At 38.2% G+C, this 23,589-nt stretch overlaps 1 protein-coding gene across 2 annotated transcripts in view; it reads right to left on the reverse strand.

The window, feature by feature from the left end:
* The window catches only part of GPAT3 (glycerol-3-phosphate acyltransferase 3), a 61,711-nt gene that overhangs the window by 15,252 nt on the left and 22,870 nt on the right, over positions 1–23,589 (reverse strand). Inside the window, exons 4-5 of one of the 2 annotated variants that reach the window (XM_042936011.1) lie at positions 4,004–4,274; positions 203–277 (exon numbers count right to left, since the gene is read on the reverse strand). In XM_042936011.1, the coding sequence (XP_042791945.1) occupies positions 203–277; positions 4,004–4,274 (346 nt within the window). The remainder of the gene's footprint in view (positions 1–202; positions 278–4,003; positions 4,275–23,589) is intronic. The other variant, XM_042936012.1, reaches the window with a different exon arrangement.

Below are 23,589 nucleotides of genomic sequence, written 5' to 3' on the forward strand. Positions count from 1 at the left end.
TGAAAAACAATTTCTTAGGATTTATATGAAAGTGTGGTGGCAAATCAGATGAAGACTATGAATACGAAGTAAGCAAAATTTTAATAAGTGTGATGAGGCCATAAATTTGACGCAATACATAGGAATCAAATATTCTTTTATGAGGATAAGGCCAAGAAAAGGGACGATCCTATTTATGGCTGGGTGGAGGCAAACATTTCACCTGCCATCTGGAAGCTGCCCAACCAGTGTAGTTCCCAATACCAACAAACTGATCCCAATGAAAGCCAAGGTAACCCTGAAAAAGAAAAGAAAAGGTAATGTGAAAGTTAGTTGAATAGCAGCAGTAGAGGGAAATAACCTGAAAATTCATAAATAATTACATTGTAAATAAGTTGCGAAACATGTATGGCAGTGCCATTAAAAAGAATCAGGTAGGGGCGCCTAGGTGGCTCCATCAGTTAAGCATCTGACTTCGGCTCGTGAGTTAGAGCCCTGCATCAGGCTCTGTGCTGACAGCTCAGAGCCTGGAGCCTGCTTCAAATTCTGTCTCCCTCTCTCTCTGCCCCTCCCCACCCCCAACTCATGCTGTCTCTGTCTCTCTCTCTGAAAAATAAATAAACATTAAAAAATTAAAAAAAAAAAAAAAAAAGAATCAAGTAAATCTATAGATTCTGACATGGGAGAATGGTCCTTGGTACTTTTGAGAAAAGAAAAGCAAAATTAATTTCAAAATAATATGTAGAGTATGATAACCATTTTCAAAACAACAGCAAGCATATAACTAGTTGATAGATGCATAGAGAAGGCTTGGAAATTTATTTATAAAGCTATCAAATTCAATCTATGTAATCACCAAAGGGTTAAGTGGGTTAGTGACAAGAATAAATTTAAAGGCTTGCCCCTTTTGCTTTTCAGAATTATTTTAATTTTCAAAAATATATTCATATTAACTAACATCTTACATAATAAAAAGTTTTATGTTGTATAAAGGAGTCACGTCAGGTTGAAAGGAGTTATCTAATTCTGTTCAGGATACATTGGTGGGCATACTGTGGGTGTAAAAGAAAATATTTTCCAAAGGTATGAAAGTAACTTGTTTTTCTGTGTTTTTTCATGATGGAGGGAGGTACAATTCAAATTTTTCTCTAGGGAATTTAAAATTTATAGCAAATCGCAAGAAAAGCTCTTTCATATTAAGAACACCAAATTATATCACCATGTAGAAATCCTTTAATGCAGACCTTTGTCCCTTTGCATGTTTGTGGTAACTCACATCTAATCTCCACGAAGACACTTTCTCAGTTTTGAAAAGTGCTTTTAATATACATTCTAATCACTTCAGAAAGAAAATAGTCACCTTTAGAAATGTAAGTAGGATTAACCCAAAAAGAAAAAATTGAGATTTAAAATCTTTCAAAATAAGGGGGACTTCCTTATAAACACCTTCTTAAGGTGTGAAACCTTGTTGAAGTCTTATTTTAAGACCTTTTGACAGAACAATTTGAAGTTCAGATTCCATTTTCTTTCGATGCCACATTTTCATGCCAGCACTGATGCAATAACTAAATCACTGCTTAATCTCATTCACCAATTATGCAAAAGTTTTAAAAGAACGTTTTGCTATCCTGCTGTAATGGCAATCATTTGTTCCTATACATTAAGTCAGAAGGGACTTACATTTTAACATGTTTCATAATTGGGTTCAAAACTATTGAAAGCTTTTATTTGCTTGATGAACAGGCCAAAAAATTCTGTTTTCCAATTTAAGGGAGCCAACATGAGAGTTCTCATAGATGACACAAGGTTTCAGTCACAACCTGTTTTTTATAAGAGTTCTACTGAGACACAAGTTACATATCATACAATTTACCCCTTTAAAGGGTTCAATGGTTTGGGGCCTATTCACAGAGTTGTGCAAACATCAACATAATCAATTTTAGCACAGTCTGCTTTTTGAGTGTTCACTTTGTAGCAACAGCTCATCTTATAAAGCATTTTCAGAGCAATTCTTTCACACTGAAGAGTATGTACTAAGTAGGAGTCTCAATTCTGCCATTTCTTCCTGTTCCTGGGTGCTTACATTACTGGATTATCCTACACCTGCTTTCTTCACAAGAATCTTTTATGTTATTTCTTTAGTTTGTGAGTGTTATTTAAATGTAACTAGATAACAGAATCATAATACCATTTGCTGGCAGCCACAGCAGCCAAAAGCTAACCAACAAATGAGGGCATCTCAAATACTCTGTGTGGCAAAATCCTCACTTTTTTACCACGTTGCCTTAGATACAGTGAATGACTCATGGGACAAGTGGAGATATAAGAGCTAATCTATATACTCTACTTTATTGAAGTTTCATTCCTTTTTAAGAATAAGAACAGAATAGGGGCGCCTGGGTGGCTCAGTCAGTTAAACGTCCAACTTCAGCTCAGGTCATGATCTTGCAGTCGGTGAATTCGAGGCCCACATCGGGCTCTGTGCTGACAGCTCAGAACCTGGAGCCTGGTTTGGATTCTGTGTCCCCCTCCCTATCTCTCTGCCCATCCCCTGCTCGTGCTCTGTCTCACTCTGTCTCTCAAAAATAAATAAGTATTAAAAAACTTAAAAGAAAAAGAATAAAAAACAATAAATGGAATTTCTAATTATAAATAGACTAGAAATCTCTAATAAATAAAAGTTCATGCATGTATACCAGTGGATAGTCTTGTGCATGCTCAGAGTACATGAACCCCAGTTTGGGAACACCGGTTTAAGGTTGAAGGAAAAGTAGATGTGAAATCCTGAATTTCACTTTGTTATCACAGCTGAAATGATTCCCAAAAGACAAACCATGCCCCAACTGGCAACATGGGCACGTGCACACACACACACACACACACACACACACACAATGTACCTTTGTACTCTTTGTACTCTTGTAATAGACCTAAATGAGGCAAATATAGGCCACCCGAGGGATGGTAAAAAAGTTTCAACTCATGTGCCCATTTAAGGTGGCTGATAGCAACTATCTGGAAAACTCTATTGAGAGGATGCCAAGGCTGTGTCGAGGGAAAGCAAACAAGACGATCAATAGCAATATTGTGAATGGTACACATGCCTACAACCTCCCATCACCATGCTGAATACACCTTGGCTACTCATGCTCCTTCCCACTGCGCAGTGTCACTTCTGCTAATCTTATGTTCCACACTGTGGTTCCAGTAAACTGGACCTGAAGGTACCTCCTACCTCAGTCAGCATTCAAACTTAGAACCAGAAGGGGACACAGGTGGGGGAAATTTTTAATAAGGAAAGTGAGGGGCAGCTGGGTGGCCCAGTTGGCTAAGTGCCCAACTCTTGAGTTTGGCTCGGATCATGATCTCACAGTTCATGGGTTCAAGCTCTGTGCTGACAGCATGGAGCTTGCTTGGGATTCTCTCTTTCCCTCTCTCTCTGCTCCCCGCAAAGGGAAGGGAAAGGTAGGGAAGGGTAAGGAAGGGAAGGGGAAAAAAGAAAAGACAGAAAGAAAGAAAAAAGAAAGAAAGAGAAAAGTGAGTAATCATAATGGAACTGGATGGAACAAATTCAGTCTTCTGAATGGCTCTCTCCCATGTGGTAACCACTCTCAGAAATTTTTTTCTCTCCTGGGCAACTGTGAACTGCTAAAGACTAGCAAAGAAAGGCAGTTATAGTTTGGTTGACACTCTGGTGAATCCAAAACTATAAATCTTCTCTCTTCTTTTTTCTACTTCCCTTTCTATTCATCCTCAAATTATTTATGACCGAAAGAACAACATGGATCCAGACTGATACATAGTAGATTCTGAAAAACACTTCCATTTGGGAAAAAATGTGAAAGGAGAATAGATACTTAACATGTTCCTGTGGAGGTCACATTTGGTGGTGTTTTGCAGGTGTGAAGGGGTGGGATTAGTACCATACTACTCTCATGGGACATGATTTACATGTCCCGATATACATGATTTAAAAAGAAAGCCGAACCAATTATACCATCAAATTACTGGGCAGGAGACATACCTCAGGGGTAGTAGGACGCAGTAGCGTACTATGACGCCCAGTACCCACACCATGGTGAGCCGCAGACTGATGTAATGGAAATTTACATTGGTCCTTGTGAGGAGATTCCACGACACTAGCTCCTCTGAGGAGAACCTCTGGGTCACTTCATCTTCCACAATGGCTTCCAAGCCCTTCTTGGAGAAATAGAACACATCAGACAGCTCAAAGTCCCTTCCTCGCAGACCAGAGAGCCCTTTTTCCATGGGTGACTCATCTCTTTGGATAATACCTTAAAAGAAAGCATCAGAACATGAGAAAATGCCATAGGACACAAGAACTGACCAATGAGGCAACTTTGTACAGAAGACAAATAAACAGATTTAATGGGTAACACGAAGCAGATTTCAAAAATAAAAGACAAGCAACCACAGTGGGAAAAGAGGTGAAATCACTGAGTCTGCATGAAATGGCCTCTACCGAATGACTTCAATTCACTACTGGTCCTCAGTAGCCTTTTTCTTGTTGCATTTCCTCCCTCCACACCGCTAGCGAACAAACTCTCCAGTATAGAACTAGACTGTGTGAAAATAAAACCTTCTGTTTACCCCTGATAAAAACCATGAAACCAAAATGCAAGCAAAGTGGCAAAAGGTCTTTACCACAATTGGCAAAAGGCTGCTGTCTTTAATATGCAAAAATTATTTAATAAGAAAATCAGTCTCCTGTGAAAAAGTGAGCAATGTTCATTAACTGAATTCATGGAAACATTAATAGTTAAGATAATCAGAAATGTAGGCAAGAGTGTTCACTGTAGCATTTTCCATTATAATCGATCCAGACAATGAGATATAATGCATCTAATAAATACCCTAGTTAATAAATACTCTAATGTTAAGTGAAAAAAGGCAAGATCTAAAACTATAGTTCTATCTAACTCTGAAATATATATGCATAGAAAAAATGTCAAGAAGGCCACATTAAGCAGTTATCTCTGGGCAATACGACTAGATTTTCCTCCTTAAACAGTAATTGTATTTCCCATAAGGAAAATAATTCAAAGATTTTTAAGGTACCATAAATTTCATAAGTTGAAAAAATGACTACTGTCACCCAGTTTAACTACTAAGTGAGAGTCATAGATGAGATCTTTGAATAAAAAGTAGTTACACACACAGTGACAAGACCATCTGATTGCCCCTCTGGGGTGTGCCGCAAAGGAATTTACCTCCCAAAGTAGAAAAGTCTTTTCTTTTGAGATGGAGATTAAGAGGTTAAATTCCCTGAAAGAAGATCCCTTTTGATTGTCTCACTTTCCAGTTTACTGGGAAACCAGTGAGGAGAGTGAAGAGTGCTATATTACCTAACCCCTGGAGAACAAGTGCATGCATCCATTGATGAAGAGGTGATATATCAGTTTTTTGAAGGAATGGAAGCATAAGGCACTGGAGTAGAAAGTAAAGAGGACCTGGAGTCCAAGGTCAAGTTCTGTTTAGGACAAAAACGGCTCTGTGACTGTATAAACAGACAAGTCACTTAAGTTGGTGTCCTCCTTTACAAAATAGGGGGTGGGAAAAGTTTTAGTTTCCTTACAGGACTCAAGTTACACGATTTTCCTTTTGGGTTTTTTGGGTGGTTTTTCTTTTTTTTTTTTTTTTTTTTGTTTGTTTGGTTTTTGCCAACATGCAAACTAATCACCTTAAATTAGAGCAATAAAGCAAGTTCTGAGATGATTAGATTATCTTTTCCAGCCATCAAGTCTAAGTGGTTTAACCTTTCTTCACCATCTCTGAAAAGGATTTGATTCCTATTAGAGGATGAACCAAGACAGTGTCACTGGTGAACTACCCTCTTGCTCTGTGAACACTGCAATACCACTCAGAGCAGCTTACTCAATCCAAGTACTGACCAATATTTAGCAGAGCAAGAATTTCATTATTTAGCAATATATAGGGTTTTTGTGGGTTTCTTTTTTTTTTTTTTTTAATTAAAAAAAAATACCTCTAGAAGGGTAGGGAGAACAAGCTATTCAGCAAATCTCAGAATGAAACACACTGGAGACAAGTGGACAGCCCTTCTAAACATAATGTTTTTTGGAGGGGCCAGAGATAAAATTTCAAGTTTGAGTTGCCTCATTATTTAACTGAGAGAGGAGACAGATCTGTAAAGAGGAGCCAGCCCCCAGCGTTTATCCACTTGATGTGCAATATTCTCTCTGCCCCCCTGACCTACTTAATTTTGTGGAGCTCAAATAAAATATAACTCAATTTTATATTTTTGTTAAGCCTTTCTTTTTAAGTTTATTCATTTATTTTCAAGAGAGAGCGAGCACAGGTGGAGGAGGGACAGAGAGAGGGAGACACAGAATCTGAAGCAGGCTCCAGGCTTCAAGCTGTCAGCTTAGAGCCCAAAGTGGGGCTCAAACCCATGAACCGAACTGTAAGATCATGATCTGAGCCGAAGTCGGATGCTTAACCGACTAAGCCACCCAGGCACTCCTTGTTAAGCCTCTTTCAAAAGTATGTGGGTGACTACAATGCATCTAATTGACTAAGGATTAATTTCCAGAATATGTTAAGACATACAAGGGGTGCCTGAGTGGCTCAGTCAGTTAAGCGTCGGACTCTTGGTTTGGGCTCAGATCACGATCTCACAGTTTGTGAGTTTGAGCCCCACATTGGGGTAAGAGCTGACACCGCAGAGCCTGCTTGGGATTCTCTCTCTCTCCCTCTCTGCCCCTCCCCGACTCGTGCACTTTGTCTCTCAAAATAAGTACACAAACTTAAAAAAGAAAAGACATACAAAAAAAATAAGAGAAAGTTTTAAAAATATGTGGCAAACAATTCATAAAGAGTAAGCCTTAATGACTACACATTTTAAAAGATGTTCAACTCCACTATAAGCAGAGAAACACAAACAAAAACCACAATGAAATGCTATTTCATACCCATAAAGATTAATACAAACTTTAAATTGAATAGTATCCAGTGTTGGTGAAAATTTGGAAAACAATTTGGTACCACCTAGTAAATTTAAAGAAATTCGTAGCCCAAGACCCAGCAATTCTCCTTCCAGATATTCCTCAGGAAGACTTTTGTTCAATAATTTCAAATCTACAGAAAAGTTGCAACAATAGTTCACTTTACCCAGATTCATAAATTGCTAACATTTTGTCACATTTGCTTTAGTGTTCTATCTCTAGATATATGTAAAATGATACTTTTTCCTGGACCACTTGAGAACAAATTGCAGGCATCATGCCCTTTACCCCTAATATTTCAGCATTGGTTTCCTCAACACATGAAGTTTTACTTATTTAACCACAGTACAACTGTTGAAATCAGGAAAGTGGACGTTACTACAATACTAGTACAAATGTACAGCCCTTTTCGAATTTTGACAATGGTCCCAGTAATATCCTTCATATCATTTTTTCTGGCCCAAGATTCAACCAAGGATCATACACGATATGTATGTGTCATCTCTGTAGTGTCCTAATTATATGAAAAAGTTCCTCAGCCTTTCTTTGTTTTTCAAGATATTGATGTTCTTAGGACTACAAACCATTTATTTTGTGGACGGTCTCAATCTGGGTTAATCTGATGTCTCCTCATGGTTAGAGGCATGTTGTACACTTTAGGCAGAAATACTATATGAACGATGTATCCTCCATGCGTCACACTGGGAACACGTGATATCTGTCCCACGATTAATGAACTGTTCCTTTGACCACTTGGTTTAAGATAGTTATTACCAGGTTTCTCTACTATAAAGTTACTATTTTTGTCTTTTTGATTAGTAAGTGGAGAATTATTATCGATAAGTATGTATAAAGGAGAGACTATGGAAATATTGAGACTATGGAAATGTTTGAGACCATGGAAATATCCTGCTCTTCAAACCTTCACCCAATATTAGCAGCTATTAATGGTCCTTCCTGAATAAATTGGTACTATGTGTATTCTAAAATGGTATTTTCTCACTCCTTCCACATGTATTATCTGGCATCCCACCTTAAAGAAGAGCTTTTCCCTCATGCTTGAGAGATTCTTATAAAATTGTGCAAAGTAGACATATATAAGAACATCTGCCACATTGTGGGCAATAGCAAAATAGCGGAATCAATCTAAAGGTACGTAAGATAGATAGATAGCAATGTATTAAAATATCAAATCATTATGTTGTACACCTAAAACTTACTGTTGTGTTAATTATACCTCAATAAAAATAAATACTAAAAGGCAGTTCATATAAAAAAGAGATGGATACATACAGTGCATACTACACAAGAGCTAAAAGAAATTAACTATTACAATTACTCCCTTAGGTAATTTGCAAACATCAGCAGGAACAAACAACTCAGAATGATATGTGGAAGGTGATATTTTTATAGAGCTTGAATAATGCAAAACAATAAATACTATGTATCATTTAAGGATATATGAATGTATGGGGGAATATGAAAAGATGCATAAAAATAATAAACATTAAAATGAGAGTAATAGTTTCAGGGGTTGACAGGGGAATGGAATCAGGGAGGGATACACCAAAGAATTGTATTGTTTCTGTAAAGCTTTATTTATTAAACTAAGTAGTGGCTACACATGTGCTATTACCCCCCCCCAAAAAAAGTTACATGAAACTGAAGATTTTTCCTAAGATAAAGATCTATATTATAAGAAAGCAGGTACCAGCTTAGAAGCTCTTTAATAAGGCACACAAAATGTGAAAGTGGGTATTATTTTAAAATTAGATGTCAAAAGCAGCACTACTAAATACGTAATATTACTTCCTTCCTGAATTATATTGACTACGATGGTCAGAAACACTGATTCAATTTACCCTAGGTATATCTTCTGAGAGAAAAAAAATATTTAATTCAATCAACACATAGGGGATACTTACTCTGTATCAGGCATCAAAGTACACATTAGAAAGAAAAAGAGGAAATATTTCTTTTGGCACGAAGACACATTTATAAATAGACTGAAAGTCTTCAAAATATAGATTAAAAATACATACTGGATTTAACTAGCACAGACACAATTTTGACATCAGTTTTTATTGTCATTAAGGAAACCTTAATGACAATATCACCAACAAATCACCAACAAATTAGTCCTGATCCTTCAGGATCCTTCATAAACTGATGAGACCCTGATTCTAGGAAATATTTCCTTTTGTTTCATAAATCAAAACAGTAAGGCCATAAACATTTGAACTTTGTCCTAATACTGAACGCTTTGGCCAACCCAACAAGGTTCATGCTTGAATGAAAATAAAATGAAAAAACTATCTCTATCTAATGCAAGAGATTAATTGCACAAGCTGCCCTGTGCCCTGTGCCCTCAGCAAGTCATGGTACATAAATAATCAGCTACGAAAGTCCTGTTAAATGGAGGCTAAAGTTAAAACCATCTCAAATATAATTAACTCTAAATTAGCTGAGCGAACTCTTGGAATGACTGCCCATTTATAAATCACAGTAGTTTTTCAATCCTCTAGTTGTAAAGCGTGTTTCTAAGTCAGCAGTTAGGGAAAATTAGGGCCCACTACAGACCAAAAGTGTATACAATGGACTTTATACAGAGAAGTTGATCTTTAATCTACGAATGGGCTATATTCCAAAAGTCAGAAGCTTAGAGTTCAAAACACACTCTCACCTGGAAACTTGAATTGAACTAATCTGTTTGAGCTAGAATCCTATCCAATCATAAGCCCAACTAACCCCAAAACATAGGTGATCATATACTAGTAATACCATGAAGTAGAAATCTTTTTTAGCACTGTTTCTACCAGAATTTTTTTAATTAAACCTGGTTTGGGGGCACCTGGGTGGCTCAGTCAGTTAAGAGTCTGACTTCAACTCAGGTCATGATCTCACTGTTTCTGAGTTCAAGCACCTTGTTGGGCTCTGTGCTGACAGCTCCCAGCCTGAAGCCTGCTTGGGATTCTGTCTCTCTCTCTCTCTCTCTCTCTCTCTGCCCTTCCCCCACTTGCATGCGTGCTCTCTCTCTCTCAAAAATAAATAAACATTAAAAACTATTATTTAGGGGCGCCTGGGTGGCTCAGTCGGTTAAGCGTCCGACTTTGGCTCAGGTCATGATCTCGCGGTCCGTGAGTTCAAGCCCCGCATCGGGCTCTGTGCTGACAGCTCAGAGCCTGGAGCCTGTTTCAGATTCTGTGTCTCCCTCTCTCTCTGACCCTCCCCCGTTCATGTTCTCTCTCTGTCTCAAAAATAAATAAATATTTTTAAAAAAACAAAAAAAACAAAAAAAAAAACCAATTATTTATTTTTGAGAAAGAGAGAGACAGAGCACAAGCAAGGGAGAGGCAGAGAAGGAGACACAGAATCCGAAGCAGGCTCCAGGCTTGGAGCTGTCAGCACAGAGCCTGAGGCAGGGCTCGAACCCACAAGCTATGAGACTAAAATTGGACACTTAACCAACTGAGCCACCCAGGCACCCTCCAAAAAAAATTTTTTAAGAAAATAAATTAAATCTGGTTTGGAATTAACAAAAATATACTTCCTTATCCTGTAGTGACTTAGAGGGGACACTGGGAAACTTTCAGGGGTACTGATAATGTTCTTTTTCTTGATCTAAATGAGAGATACATGAATAAATTGACTTTGGGAAATTAATTAAGTTGTACATTTATAATTTTACACTCTTGCCTATGTATGTTAAGTTTCAATTAAAAAAAAATTTTACTTGCGATCTGCTGTACAATATTGCCTATAGTTAACAATATTGTATTATACACTTAAAAATAATGTTAAAAGGATAGATCTCATGTTAAGTGTTCTTACCACAGTTTAAAAAAAATAAAATGGGGGGCACCTGGGTGGCTCAGTGGGTTAAGCGCCAGGCTTTGGCTCAGGTCACGATCTCACGGCTCGTGAATTCGAGCCCCACGTCGGGCTCTGTGCTGACAGCTCAGAGCCTGGAGCCTGCTTCGGATTCTGTGTCTCCTCCTCTCTCTCTGCCCCTCCCCTGCTCATGCTCTGTCTCTATTTCTCAAAAATAAATAAACTTACAAAAAAAATTTAAAAAAATAAAAATAAGAAAGAAAGAAAGAAAGAAAGAAAGAAAAAGAAAGAAAGAGAATTGGAGGCACCTGCGTGGCTCAGTTGGTTGAGCATCTGACTCTTGATTTCATCTCAGGTCATGATCTCACAGTTCATTTATAAATTACAGTTTTTCCATCCTCCAGCCACACTGTACTGACAGCGTGGGGCCTACCTGGATTCTCTCTTTCTGCTCCTCCCCTGCTTGCATGCCCTCTCTCTCTATCCCAAAATAAATAAACATTAAAAAAATTTAACAATAAAAAAATTAAATTAAAAAAAGAAGAATTGAAGGAGGCAGTATCTGTGAATCCCGTTTCAGTGATTTATCCACTACAGGATTACATAAATACCTACTTCCATGATCAAAAAATAAATAAATAAATAAATAAATTCATATCCCCCTAAGCAAGTGGACAGGGAGGAGTTTACCTGTCTCTGCACCAACCACTGGGACTGAAGTCCCTTTCCTGGTGTGAGGAGCTCCTCTGAGGGGCTGTGGTCCTTGGCAAGGAAGCCGGGCGTACGTTCTACCCCCACCATACTCCAATATCCTCCCTGACTCAGCCATGTGATTAAAGAAGAGACCAAAGTAAACTAGTTGTAAAGATTAACTGCATGTGGTTGGAGTCGGGGGTGGCATGGACCGCTGCTGCTGGCTTTAAAGAACAAAAATATGCAACGTCAAGCTCCAGAGAAAGAAGACCCACATTCAAGCAATCGCTTAGATTTAGTTAAAGACTGAAAGGTATTTATTTATTTATTTTTTAATGTTTTATTTATTTTTGAGACAGGGAGAGACAGAGCATGAACAGGGGAGGGTCAGAGAGAGAGGGAGACACAGAATCTGAAACAGGCTCCAGGCTCTGGGCTGTCAGCACAGAGCCCAATGCGGGGCTCGAGCTCACGGACCGCGAGATCATGACCTGAGCTGAAGTCGGCTGCTTAACTGACTGAGCCACCCAGGTGCCCCAAGACTGAAAGGTCTTTAGATGGTTCTCACCAGTAAGGGCCTAGGACGGATCCTCAGACCACCAATCTCTGTTCTCGTTCTTTTCCATCAGTCATCATACAGATGAATATATCCATCGGTGCATCAACTAAATAGCCACCTAACTGTACAGATTTCCAGCCCTCCCTTTGTCACCTTTTATCACAAAAATTTAGCTGTAACACGGCAGGGCTAAATGCTAGATACACCGTGTGCAAAAAATTCCCTGGGCCAATAGTCAGGTTATAATTTCTATAATTTACATAATTAGGGAATTGACTATGCTTATTTCACAGTGAATCCTTTGTGTTCCTGATTACCCCTGCTGTCCTTCCTAAGTACTTTTTCAAAATCCAGTGTATTGTTACTAACTTAGTTAACAATGGTGTCAGGGTTGTTTTTTAAAAAGTCAATTTTTTGAGATGTATATACTGAAGTACTTAAAGGCGAAATGGCATATTCTCTGGGATTAGTTTTAAACTACTTCCATAAAAGGACGCATTAAGGTGAGAATATGGTGTTTCTGATAGCTTCTCTGTATTCTCTAATTTTCTACCTTGCTCACATACTGCATCTGTAATTTAAATTTTAATTAAAAAATACTTCCACAAAGGAAAAACTGAAAAAAGGACAGATGATGCAAACTCTTGTTGAATTTGGGTGATGGGTATAAGATTAGTGACACTATTCTTTATACCTCTTAAAAATAAATGCTACATTTTTTAAAAATTTGTTTAAGAAACTCGTTTGAAAAGTCAATTTCCTCATCTAAACCAAAAGCATTCATTCATTTAGTCAGTCGTCAGCCACTCTAGAGAGAGAATGTCAGGCACTAAACACAGAGGAGAGGGAAAAGGAGCTAGACTAGGCATGGTTCTGCATCAAAACATCTTGGGAACCTATAAAAATACAGCTGTTGGGGGGTGCCTGGGTGGCTCAGTCGGTTAAATGTCCAACTTCAGCTCAGGTCATGATTCCGCGGTCTGTGAGTTTGAGCCCCACATCGGGCTCTGCGTTGATAGCTCAGAGCCTGGAGCCTGCTTCAGATTCTGTGTCTCCCTCTCTCTCTACCCTTCCCCCACTCACACTCTGTCTCTCTCCCTCTCTCAAAAATTAATAAACATTAAAAAAAAAAAATTAAAAAAAAAACACAGCTGTCGGGCCCAACCCCAAATCAACTAAAGTAAAACATCAACTACATTTTTAAAAATATACATGAGTGGAAGGGCACCTGGGTGGCTCAGTCGGTTAAGCCTCCAACGTCAGCTCAGGTCATGATCTTGCGCGCGGTTCCTGAGTTTGAGCCCGGTGTCACGTTCTGTGCTGACAGCTCAGAGCCTGGAGCCTGCTTCTGTTTCAGTGTCTCCCTCTCTCTCTGCCCGCCCCCCCCCCCCCCCCACCCACCGCTTGCACTCTGTCTCTCTCAGTCTCTTTCTCTCAAAAATAAATAAACATTAAAATAAAGTTCACTGAGTCACGTAACCTGGAGAAATCTCATAAACATTATACTTTGTGGAAAAAATAGGTACAACAGAGCACATACTGTATGATTCCATTTATGTGAATTCCAGAAATAGTTAAAACTAATTGATGACTGAAATCAGAAGAGTGGTTGCACAGGGACCGAGGGATGAGCACTATATATGGTCAGGGGCTTGAGAGAGCTTTTGAGATTTGGGGTATGTTCTTTAGGGGGACTGTAACAGGTTCTTTGACAGGTCTATAAATACACAAACATTCATCTAGCTGAACACTTGATATTTGTGCATTTTAATATGTTAATTGTGCCTCAATTTCTTAAAAATAAGAAAAATGTTACATTTAAGAGTCTCCACAATTTCTTGCTATAATCCCAATTAGAGGCTCCAGGCAATCATACATATTTTTCCCCTGAATAGTTTTAAATTTCCCATCCTAAACTAGAAGACAACTGACAGTTATTGAATGTTTTCTGATGCCAGACTCTATGCTAAACACTTGACACCTGCACTTCCATAATCCCCATAACCCTACGAGGTATTGTCTGTTACCCACATTTTACAGATGTGGAAACTAAGACTCAGTAGGGTTGAGTAACTTGCCTGGGGCCGCAAAGACAATAAGGAAGAGAACCAGGATTTGAAGCCAACTCTGTGACTCCAAAATGCAATGCTTCCTCACATCCGCAAGCTTCAAATTCCACATCACCCTCTCCAACACCTGCCCTTTGACAAGTCCCAAACGTGTACAATCTTTCCCATCGACTCCACATCAGGCCCAGTTCACCTTGTTAAATAGAAAGCCCTGAGTAACAGTTCTTACAAGTATCTATTCTATCTTTGAGGGAAGGAATGTAACTTTGATGCAAGAAAAACTATACATGGCCTCCACCTATCGTTAATCTGGATATATACTTGTCACTAACTGACTTAGACTTACTCATCCTTCCCAGATAATTGTAACCCAAGTCACTTAAAACAAACAAACAACAACAACAACAACCAAAAAAAACTAGGGGAGGAATCTTTCATAGCCAGGAACACATTGATTAGGTCTCTAATGCCTTCTCATGATAAGCAGCCCCTGCTTGATGCTTCCCTAGTTCTGTGGTTCAGCCAGGTCTGAGTTGTCCAAGGAAGCTGTTCTGTCGGACTTATGACTTTATGACTTCAGCACACAAATGTCCTTCTGGTACTTTGCTCTTCAAGTCCTCGCTGTGGCACAAGCAGCTGCCCCATCTTATAGGTTAGTCAAGGTTTAGAAAGAATAATCACCCCTGGTGTTTTATTGTTGTTGCTCTTAGAAATACTTTAACACCTTCTGCCTCCTCATTAACCTTGTCACTCAGCCAACCTTTTTAGGAAACAGCCTCCATCTCTTTTGGTTCCAACAATCTGTTGTGCCTTCACCCATGACTCTAGGTTTGAGCTCAAACTCTCTGAGCCAAAGATAGATTGACCATGAAGGCAGTAAGGTTCATCTTCAGTCTCTTCACCTGCACAGCTCCTTCCAAGGTCTCATTCCTAATTTTTTATATTCTCTTACCTAAAGATTAGGCTCTCCAAGTTGTATAAGTTTCAGGCACCCACAAAATTACATTTGCCCTTACCTCTGAATCACATTATCATTTTGTTGCTACAAGCACCATATCTGTGATAAACCATTTACCTTGCAAATTAAATTGATTTAGAAGGAGAAATACTTAAAAGATGAGAGAACTGGGGCACCTGGGTGGCTCAGTCGGTTGAGTGGCCGACTTCGGCTCAGGTCATGATCTCGCGGTCCGTGAGTTCAAGCCCCGTGTTGGGCTCTGTGCTGAAAGCTCAGAGCCTGGAGCCTGTTTCAGATTCTGTGTCTCCCTCTCTCTGACCCTCCCCCGTTCATGCTCTGTCTCTCTCTGTCTCAAAAATAAATAAACGTTAAAAAAAAATAAAAAAAAAAAAAAAGATGAGAGAACCAAGTTATTACCAATAAGTATTAGAACATTAGAACCAATAAGTACACAGACACACATTAACATATTTCTGCTTAATTTCACAAATTAGTGATAATATATTACCGATTTGATGATCAAATCAGCAATATACTCATTAGAGGACTGCTGTTGCCTAGGTTGTCTTTTGGTTATTGTTTTAAGGTCTGAAGTTTCTCTAATTTGGAAAGTGGAGAGGTTGAAGAGACATGCAAAAAACATGAATACAAGCAAAATGAAAAAAAGCTCACTACATAAGTTTCACATGTGTCCCTATCACAGTAAAAATGCTTTAAAAAACCAGATTATTATATGTCATATAATAGATCCATAAAAAGAAAAGGAGGGCAAAATCAGCACAAATATCATGACCTGTCATAAATATGAAAAGTGCTCAAAATTAATGCTGGCTTAGCATCTCCTTTGGTTTCCTAAGAGGTACTCGATCACAATTGCCTCATTTTAAAACAAGCATTAGTTACGAAACTACTCATGCTCTCCCTGGCAATGCTTCCCCAGTTGGCACATTTAAGAGTGACATTCAACTTTTTAGTTTAATTTTATTTTTTGACATAAAAAAGGGTAAAGTTTACTTTAAACACCTATATACCCCACAAATTAATCCAATTAAGGAAAATAAAATAAATATGGACGAAGCCCATATATGATACAAAATAAGAATTTACAAAGGAGAAATAATATCAACAAAATTATAAAAATCGTAAGAAAAAACTTTGCACAAAGTTCTACACAAATTTAATAAAAATCTGGGCAAAACAGATAGTTTTCTACAAACAAAACCAAAAACACGTGGCTATTACTAACACCAAGAGATGAAGGCTCTAAAGAGAACCGTTTGTAAAAATAAAATAATGTGTAGGCAGTAAAAAAAAAAAGTTTCACCACCCACCCCCAAGCACCAGACCAATAGCTTTACAAAAAATTCTACCAAGCCTTTAAATCTAAGAAGGAAGAGAGAAAGGGAAGGATGAAGTAAGGAGGTAGCTAATACACTAATCTCAAGGATCAATTGCAACAATTCTAACCCCAATTTGGCAGACAGTTTCCAGCATTATATTATGACCAAACAATGTTTAGTGCATAAATGTGAAGGTGGCTCACATAGTAACCTATTAATGAAATTTACCATAATATGTCTAAGGGGTAAAATATATATTCATCACCAAAAAAGCTGAGAAAAGTATGAAAAATGCAACATTCATTCTTCATTTAATATACTAAGAGTCAAGTACTTAACATGAGATAGAGAGCTAGACCAAAGCGAGTATGCTGTTTACTGGGAAGACACAGACAGCACTACCGCCTGTCCCGACCAGACCCGCAGCTAGCATCGCTGCCCTTCAGCAATGGACCAGAGTAGCGGCCAGTGCACTTAGACAAGTGAAAGAAATCAAGTAGAAACTGGAAAAGAAATCAAGGACAAACTAAAGTTGAATAAGAAGTGATTAAATCATCACTATTTTAAGTTAAAATAATTGCATACCTGAAAAAAAAAAAAAAACAGACAGAAAATCTGAAAACCTACCTACAGTATGAGAATTCTTACTTTTATATCCTCCTACCTTACTAAAATCAAACACTTTCCAACATTGAGTGACACATTGGACCAGATGGACTTAACAGATACAGTCGGAACTTTTCGTCCTAAAGCAGAAGAATACACATTCTTTTCAAGTGCACATGGAACGTTCTCTAGAATAGACCACATACTAGGTCACAAATCAGGCCTCAACAAGTACAAAAAGATTGGGATCATGCCATGCATATTTTCTGACCACCACCCTATGAAACTTGAAGTCAACCACAAGAAAAAATTTGGAAAGACCATAAATGCATGGAGGTTACACAACATGCTACTAAAAAAAATGAATGGGTCAACCAGGAAATTAGAAATAAAGAAAATACATGGAGGGGTGCCTGGGTGGCTCAGTTGGTTGTGCATCTGACTTCAGCTCAGGTCATGATCTCATGATTCACTGGTTCGAGCCCTACATCGGGCTCTGTGCTGACAGCTCAGATCCTGGAGCCTGCTTTGGATTCTGTGTCTCCCTCTCTCCTTCTCTGCCCCTCCCTTCCTTGCTCGCTCTCTCTCTCTCTCTCTCTCTCATTCTCAAAAAAAAAAAAACATTAAAAAAAATTTTTTAAAGAAAGAAAGAAAATACATGGAAAGAAGTGAAAATGAAAACACAATGGTCCAAAACCTTTGAGGTACAGCAAAGGCATTCCTAAGAGGGAAGTATATAGCAATACAGTACTATATCAAGAAGCAAGAAAAATCTCAAATAAACAACCTAACCTCACACCTACAAGAAGCTAGAAAAAGAACAAAAAATGAAGCCTAAAGCCAGCAGATGAAAGGAAATAATAAAGATTAGAGCAGAAATAAATGATATAGAAACTAAAAAAACAACAGAACAGATCAATGAAACCAGGAGCTGTTTCTTTGAAAAGATCAACAAAACTGATAAACGTCTAGCCAGACTTACTAAAAAAAAAAAAAAGAGAGAGAGAGAGACAAAGAGAGACAGAGAAGACTTAAATAAAATCACAAATGAAAGAGGAAAAATAATAACCAACACCACAGAAATACAAAAGATTCTAAGAGAATATTGTGAAGAATGATATGTCAACAAATTCAGACAACCTAGAAGAAATGGGTAAGTTCCTGGAAACATATAAAGTACCAAAACTGAAACAGGAAGAAATAAAAAATTTGAACAGACCAATAACCAGAATGAAATTGAATCAGTAATCAAAAATCTCCCAACAAATGAAAGTCCAGGACCAGATGGCTTCAAAGGTGAATTCTACCAAACATTTAAAGAAGAGTTAATACCTATTATTCTCAAATTATTGCAAAAAATAGAAGAGGAAGGAAAACTACCAAATCATTCTATGAGGCCAGCATTACCCTGATACCAAAACAACCCAAAGACACCACAAAAATAGAGAACTACAGGCCACTATCTCTGATGAACACAGATGCAAAAATCCTCAACAAAATATTAGCAAACTGAATCCAACAATGTATTTAAAAAATCATTCACCACGATCAAGGGAGATTTATGCCTGGGATACAAAAGTGATCAATATTTGCAAATCAAGGTCCCATTATTTCCAGAATGGCTTGCCATCTACCATCTCTTCTTTCTCCACTTCTCCTTCCCTTTTCCTGTCTAATCCTACTTCTGCAAAGCTAAAGATACATGGAACTTTGAGACGCCCTCATCTAAAGAAGTACTTTATTAACCTGGCATTTGAGGCCTTTTAGGACTTAACTTAAACCTATATATCTATCTAATCTTAACTCCTATATCCAACTCATTTTCACTTATTCTAGTTCCAGCCAAACTAAATCAGTCTTTGGGCTCCTAATACTTCCTGGGTTCTCCCACCCTCCTGCTTTTCCTTACAATTTCTTCCACCTGATGACTCTAGTCCTAAAATCATTCAAAATTATTCACATCAGCAGAATGCCATCCCCCCCCCTTTTTTTTCAAGCCCATGAACCACGAACTCCATTCATTACATGATGCAGGCATTGTCATAACCAATTATAAGCAAAGATCAAAAAAAGACCAAGTTAGCTCAGGAGGAGGGGCCAACATGCCAGAGAAGTAGGGGGATCCACACTTCCCGCTTCTCTCAAACAAAGAAGTGCATAAGCCAAAAGACTTTGAACACCAGAGCCTGGGAGGAAAAGAAACTGAATCTACCAGAAAGAAAATGGGAAAGCTGGAAAAAAGATAGGGGTACTCCAAAGAACAAATCAAAGCATACCTGGTGGGAAGTCCAAAATAGTACTACGAGTAGGGTAATAAAATAACAAAAGTCACAACAACAGAGAGCAAGTAACAATCTCTGAAAAAATGTCACCTGAAGGGCCAGGCCCTGGACAGTATATGACCCTCCTTTAATATAGCAGGGCTCACAGGTGCAGAGCACACAACAAGCTTTTAAAATGCATAAGGGACAGAAAACTAGCCAAAATGACTAAATGGAAGAATTCTTCTCAAAAGAAATTCCAGGAAGTGGTGACAGCTAACAAATTGATAATACCAATTTAAGCAATATAACTGAACAAGAATTTAGAATAATAGTCACAAAATCAATCACTGGGCTTGAAAAAAGCATAGAGGACAGCAGAGAATCTATTGCTATAGAGACCAAGGGACTAAAAAATAGTCATGATGAATTAAAAATGCTATAAATGAGGTGCAAAATAAAATGGAAGCGGCCACAGTGCAGATTGAAGAAGCAGAGGGGAGAGTAGGTGAAGTAGAAGATAAAATTATGGAAAAAGAGGAAACTGAGAAAAAGAGAGGTAAAAAAATCCAGGAGTATGAGGGGAGAATTACAGAACTAAGTGATACAAGCAAACGAAACAATATCCGTATCATAGGAATTCAGGAAAAAGAGAGAGATAAAGGGGCTGAAGGTATACTTGAACAAATCATAGCTGAGAACGTCCCAGATAGGGGGAAGGAAACAGGCATTGAAATCCAAGAGGCACAGAGAACTCCCTTCAGATGTCACTTGAATTGATCTTCTGCATGACATATCATAGTGAAACTGGCAAAATAAAAGGATAAAGAGAGAATTCTGAAAGCAGCCAGGGATAAACAGGCCTTAACATACAAAGGTAGACCCATAAGGGTAGTAGCAGACCTATCTACTGAAACTTGGCAGGCCAGAAAGGAATGGCAGGAAATCTTCAATGTCATGAACAGGAAAAATATGCAGCCGAGAATCCTTTACCCAGCAAGTCTGTCATTCAGAATGGAAGGAAGGATTAAGGTTTTCCCAAACAAACAAAAACTGAAGGAATTCATCACCACTAAACTAAGCCCTACAAGAGGTCCTAAGGGAGATTTTGTGGGTGAAATGTTGCAAGGACCACAAAGTACCAGAGACATCACTATAAGCATGAAACCTACAGACATCACAATGACTCTAAACCCGTATCTTTCAATAATAACACTGAATGTAAATGGACTAAATGCTCCAACCAAAAGACATAGGGTATCAGAATGGATAAAAAAAAAAAAAAAAACAAGACCCAACTATTTGCTCTCTACAAGAGACTCATTTTAGACCTGAGGACACCTTCATATTGAAAGTGAGGGGATGGAGAACTATCTATCATGCTACTGGAAGTCAAAAGAAAGCTGGAGTAGCCATACTTAGACAAACTAGACTTTATTTTTATTTTTATTTTTTTTTTAATATATGAAATTTACTGTCAAATTGGTTTCCATACAACACCCAGTGCTCATCCCAAAAGGTGCCCTCCTCAATACCCATCACCCACCCTCCCCTCCCTCCCACCCCCCATCAACCCTCAGGACAAACTAGACTTTAAATTAAAGGCTGTAACAAGAGATGAAGAAGGGCATTATATAATAATTACAGGGTCTATCCATCAGGAAGAGCTAACAATTATAAATGTCTATGCGCCAAATACGGGAGCCCCCAAATATATAAAACAATCAATCACAAACATAAGCAACCTTATTGATAAGAATGTGGTAATTGCAGGGGACTTTAATACTCCACTTACAACCATGGATAGATCATCTAGACACAAAATCAATAAAGAAACAAGGGCCCTGAATGATACATTGGATCACATGGACTTGACAGATATATTTAGAACCCTGCATCCCAAAGCAACAGAATATACTTTCTTCTCGAGTGCGCATGGAACATGCTCCAAGATAGATCACACACTGGGTCACAAAACAACCCTTCATAAGTATAAAAGGATTGAGATCATGCCATGCACACTTTCAGATCACAATGCTATGAAACTTGAAATTAACCACAGGAAAGAGTCTGGAAAGCTTCCAAAAGCATGGAAGTTAAAGCGCATCCTACTAAAGAATGAATGGGTCAACCAGGCAATTAGAGGAGAAATTAAGAAATATATGTAAACAAATGAAAATGAAAACACAACAATCCAAACGCTTTGGGATGCAGCGAAGGCAGTCCTCAGAGGAAAATACATTGCAATCCAGGCCTATCTCAAGAAACAAGAAAAATCCCAAATACAAAATCTAACAGCACACCTAAAGGAAACAGAAGCAGAACAGCAAAGACAACCCAAACCCAGCAGAAGAAGAGAAATAATAAAGATCAGAGTAGAAATAAACAATATAGAATCTAAAAAACTGTAGAGCAGATCAATGAAACCAAGAGTTGTTTTTTTGAAAAAATAAACAAAATTGATAAACCGCTAGCCAGGCTTCTCAAAAAGAAAAGGGAGAGGACCCAAATAGACAAAATCATGAATGAAAATGGAATTATTACAACCAATCCCTCAGAAATACAAGCAATTATCAGGGGATACTATGAAAAATTATATGCTAACAAACTGGACAACCTGGAAGAAATGGACAAATTCCTAAGCACCCACACACTTCCAAAACTCAAACAAGAAGAAATAGAGAACTTGAACAGACCCATAACCAGCAAAGAAATTGAATCCGTTATCAAAAATCTCCCAACAAATAAGAGTCCAGGACCAGATGGCTTCCCTGGGGAATTCTACCAGACATTTAAAGCAGAGATAATACCTATCCTTCTCAAGCTGTTCCAAAAAAATAGAAAGGGAAGGAAAACTTCCAGACTCATTCTATGAAGCCAGCATTACTTTGATTCCCAAACCAGACAGAGACACAGCAAACAAAGAAAACTACAGGCCAATATCCCTGATGAATATGGATGCAAAAATTCTCAACTAGATACTAGCAAATCGAATTCAACAGCATATAGAAAGAATTATTCAGCATGATCAAGTGGGATTCATTCCTAGGCTGCAGGGCTGGTTCAACATTCACAAATCAATCAATGTGATACATCACATTAATAAAAGAAAAGATAAGAACCATATGATCCTGTCAATCGATGCAGAAAAAGCATTTGACAAAATTCAGCATCCTTTCTTAATAAAAGCCCTCGAGAAAGTCAGGATAGAAGGAACATACTTAACCATCATAAAAGCCATTTATGAAAAGCCCACAGCTAATATCATCCTCCATGGGGAAAAACTGAGAGCCTTGCCCCGAAATCAGGAACACGACAGGGATGTCCACTCTCACCGCTGTTGTATAACATAGTATTGGAAATTCTAGCATCAGCAATCAGACAAGAAAAGGAGATCAAAGTCATCAAAATTGGCAAAGATGAAGTCAAGCTTTCACTTTTTGCAGATGACATGATACTCTACATGGAAAACCCGATACACTCCGCCAAAAGTCTGCCACAACTGATACATGAATTCAGCAAAGTCACAGGATACAAAATTAGTGTACAGAAATCAGTTGCATTCTTATACACCAATAATGAAGCAACAGAAAGACAAATAAAAAAACTGATCCCATTCACAATTGCACCAAGAATCATAAAATACCTAGGAATAAACCTAACCAAAGATATAAAAGATCTGTATGCTGAAAACTATAGAAAGCTCAAGAAGGAAATTGAAGAAGATACAAAGAAATGGAAAAACATTCCATGCTCCTGGATGGAAGAATAAATATTGCTAAAATGTCAATACTACCCAAAGCAATCTATACATTCAATGCAATCCCAATCAAAATTGTGCCAGCATTCTTCTCAAAGCTAGAACAAGCAATCCTAAAACTTGTATGGAACCACAAAGACCCCCTAATTGCCAAAGTAATATTGAAGAAGAAGACCAAAGAGGGAGGCATCACAATCCCAGACTTTAGCTTCTACTACAAAGCTGTAATCATCAAAACAGTGTGGTATTGGCACAAAAACAGACAAATAGACCAATGGAATAGAATAGAGAACCCAGAATTGGACCCACAAAAGTATGGCCAACTAATCTTTGACAAAGCAGGAAAGAATATCCAATGGAGAAAACATAGTCTCTTTAACAAATGGTGCAGGAAAAACTGGACAGCAACATGCGGAGGAATGAAACTAGACCACTTTCTTACACCATTCACAAAAATAAACTCAAAATGGATGAAGAACCTGAATGTGAGACAGGAAACCATCAAAACCCTAGAGGAGAAGGCAGGAAAAGACCTCTCTGACCTCAGCTG

The sequence above is a fragment of the Panthera leo genome, chromosome B1 (assembly GCF_018350215.1).
Source record: "Panthera leo isolate Ple1 chromosome B1, P.leo_Ple1_pat1.1, whole genome shotgun sequence".
NCBI classification, from domain to species: domain Eukaryota; kingdom Metazoa; phylum Chordata; class Mammalia; order Carnivora; family Felidae; genus Panthera; species Panthera leo.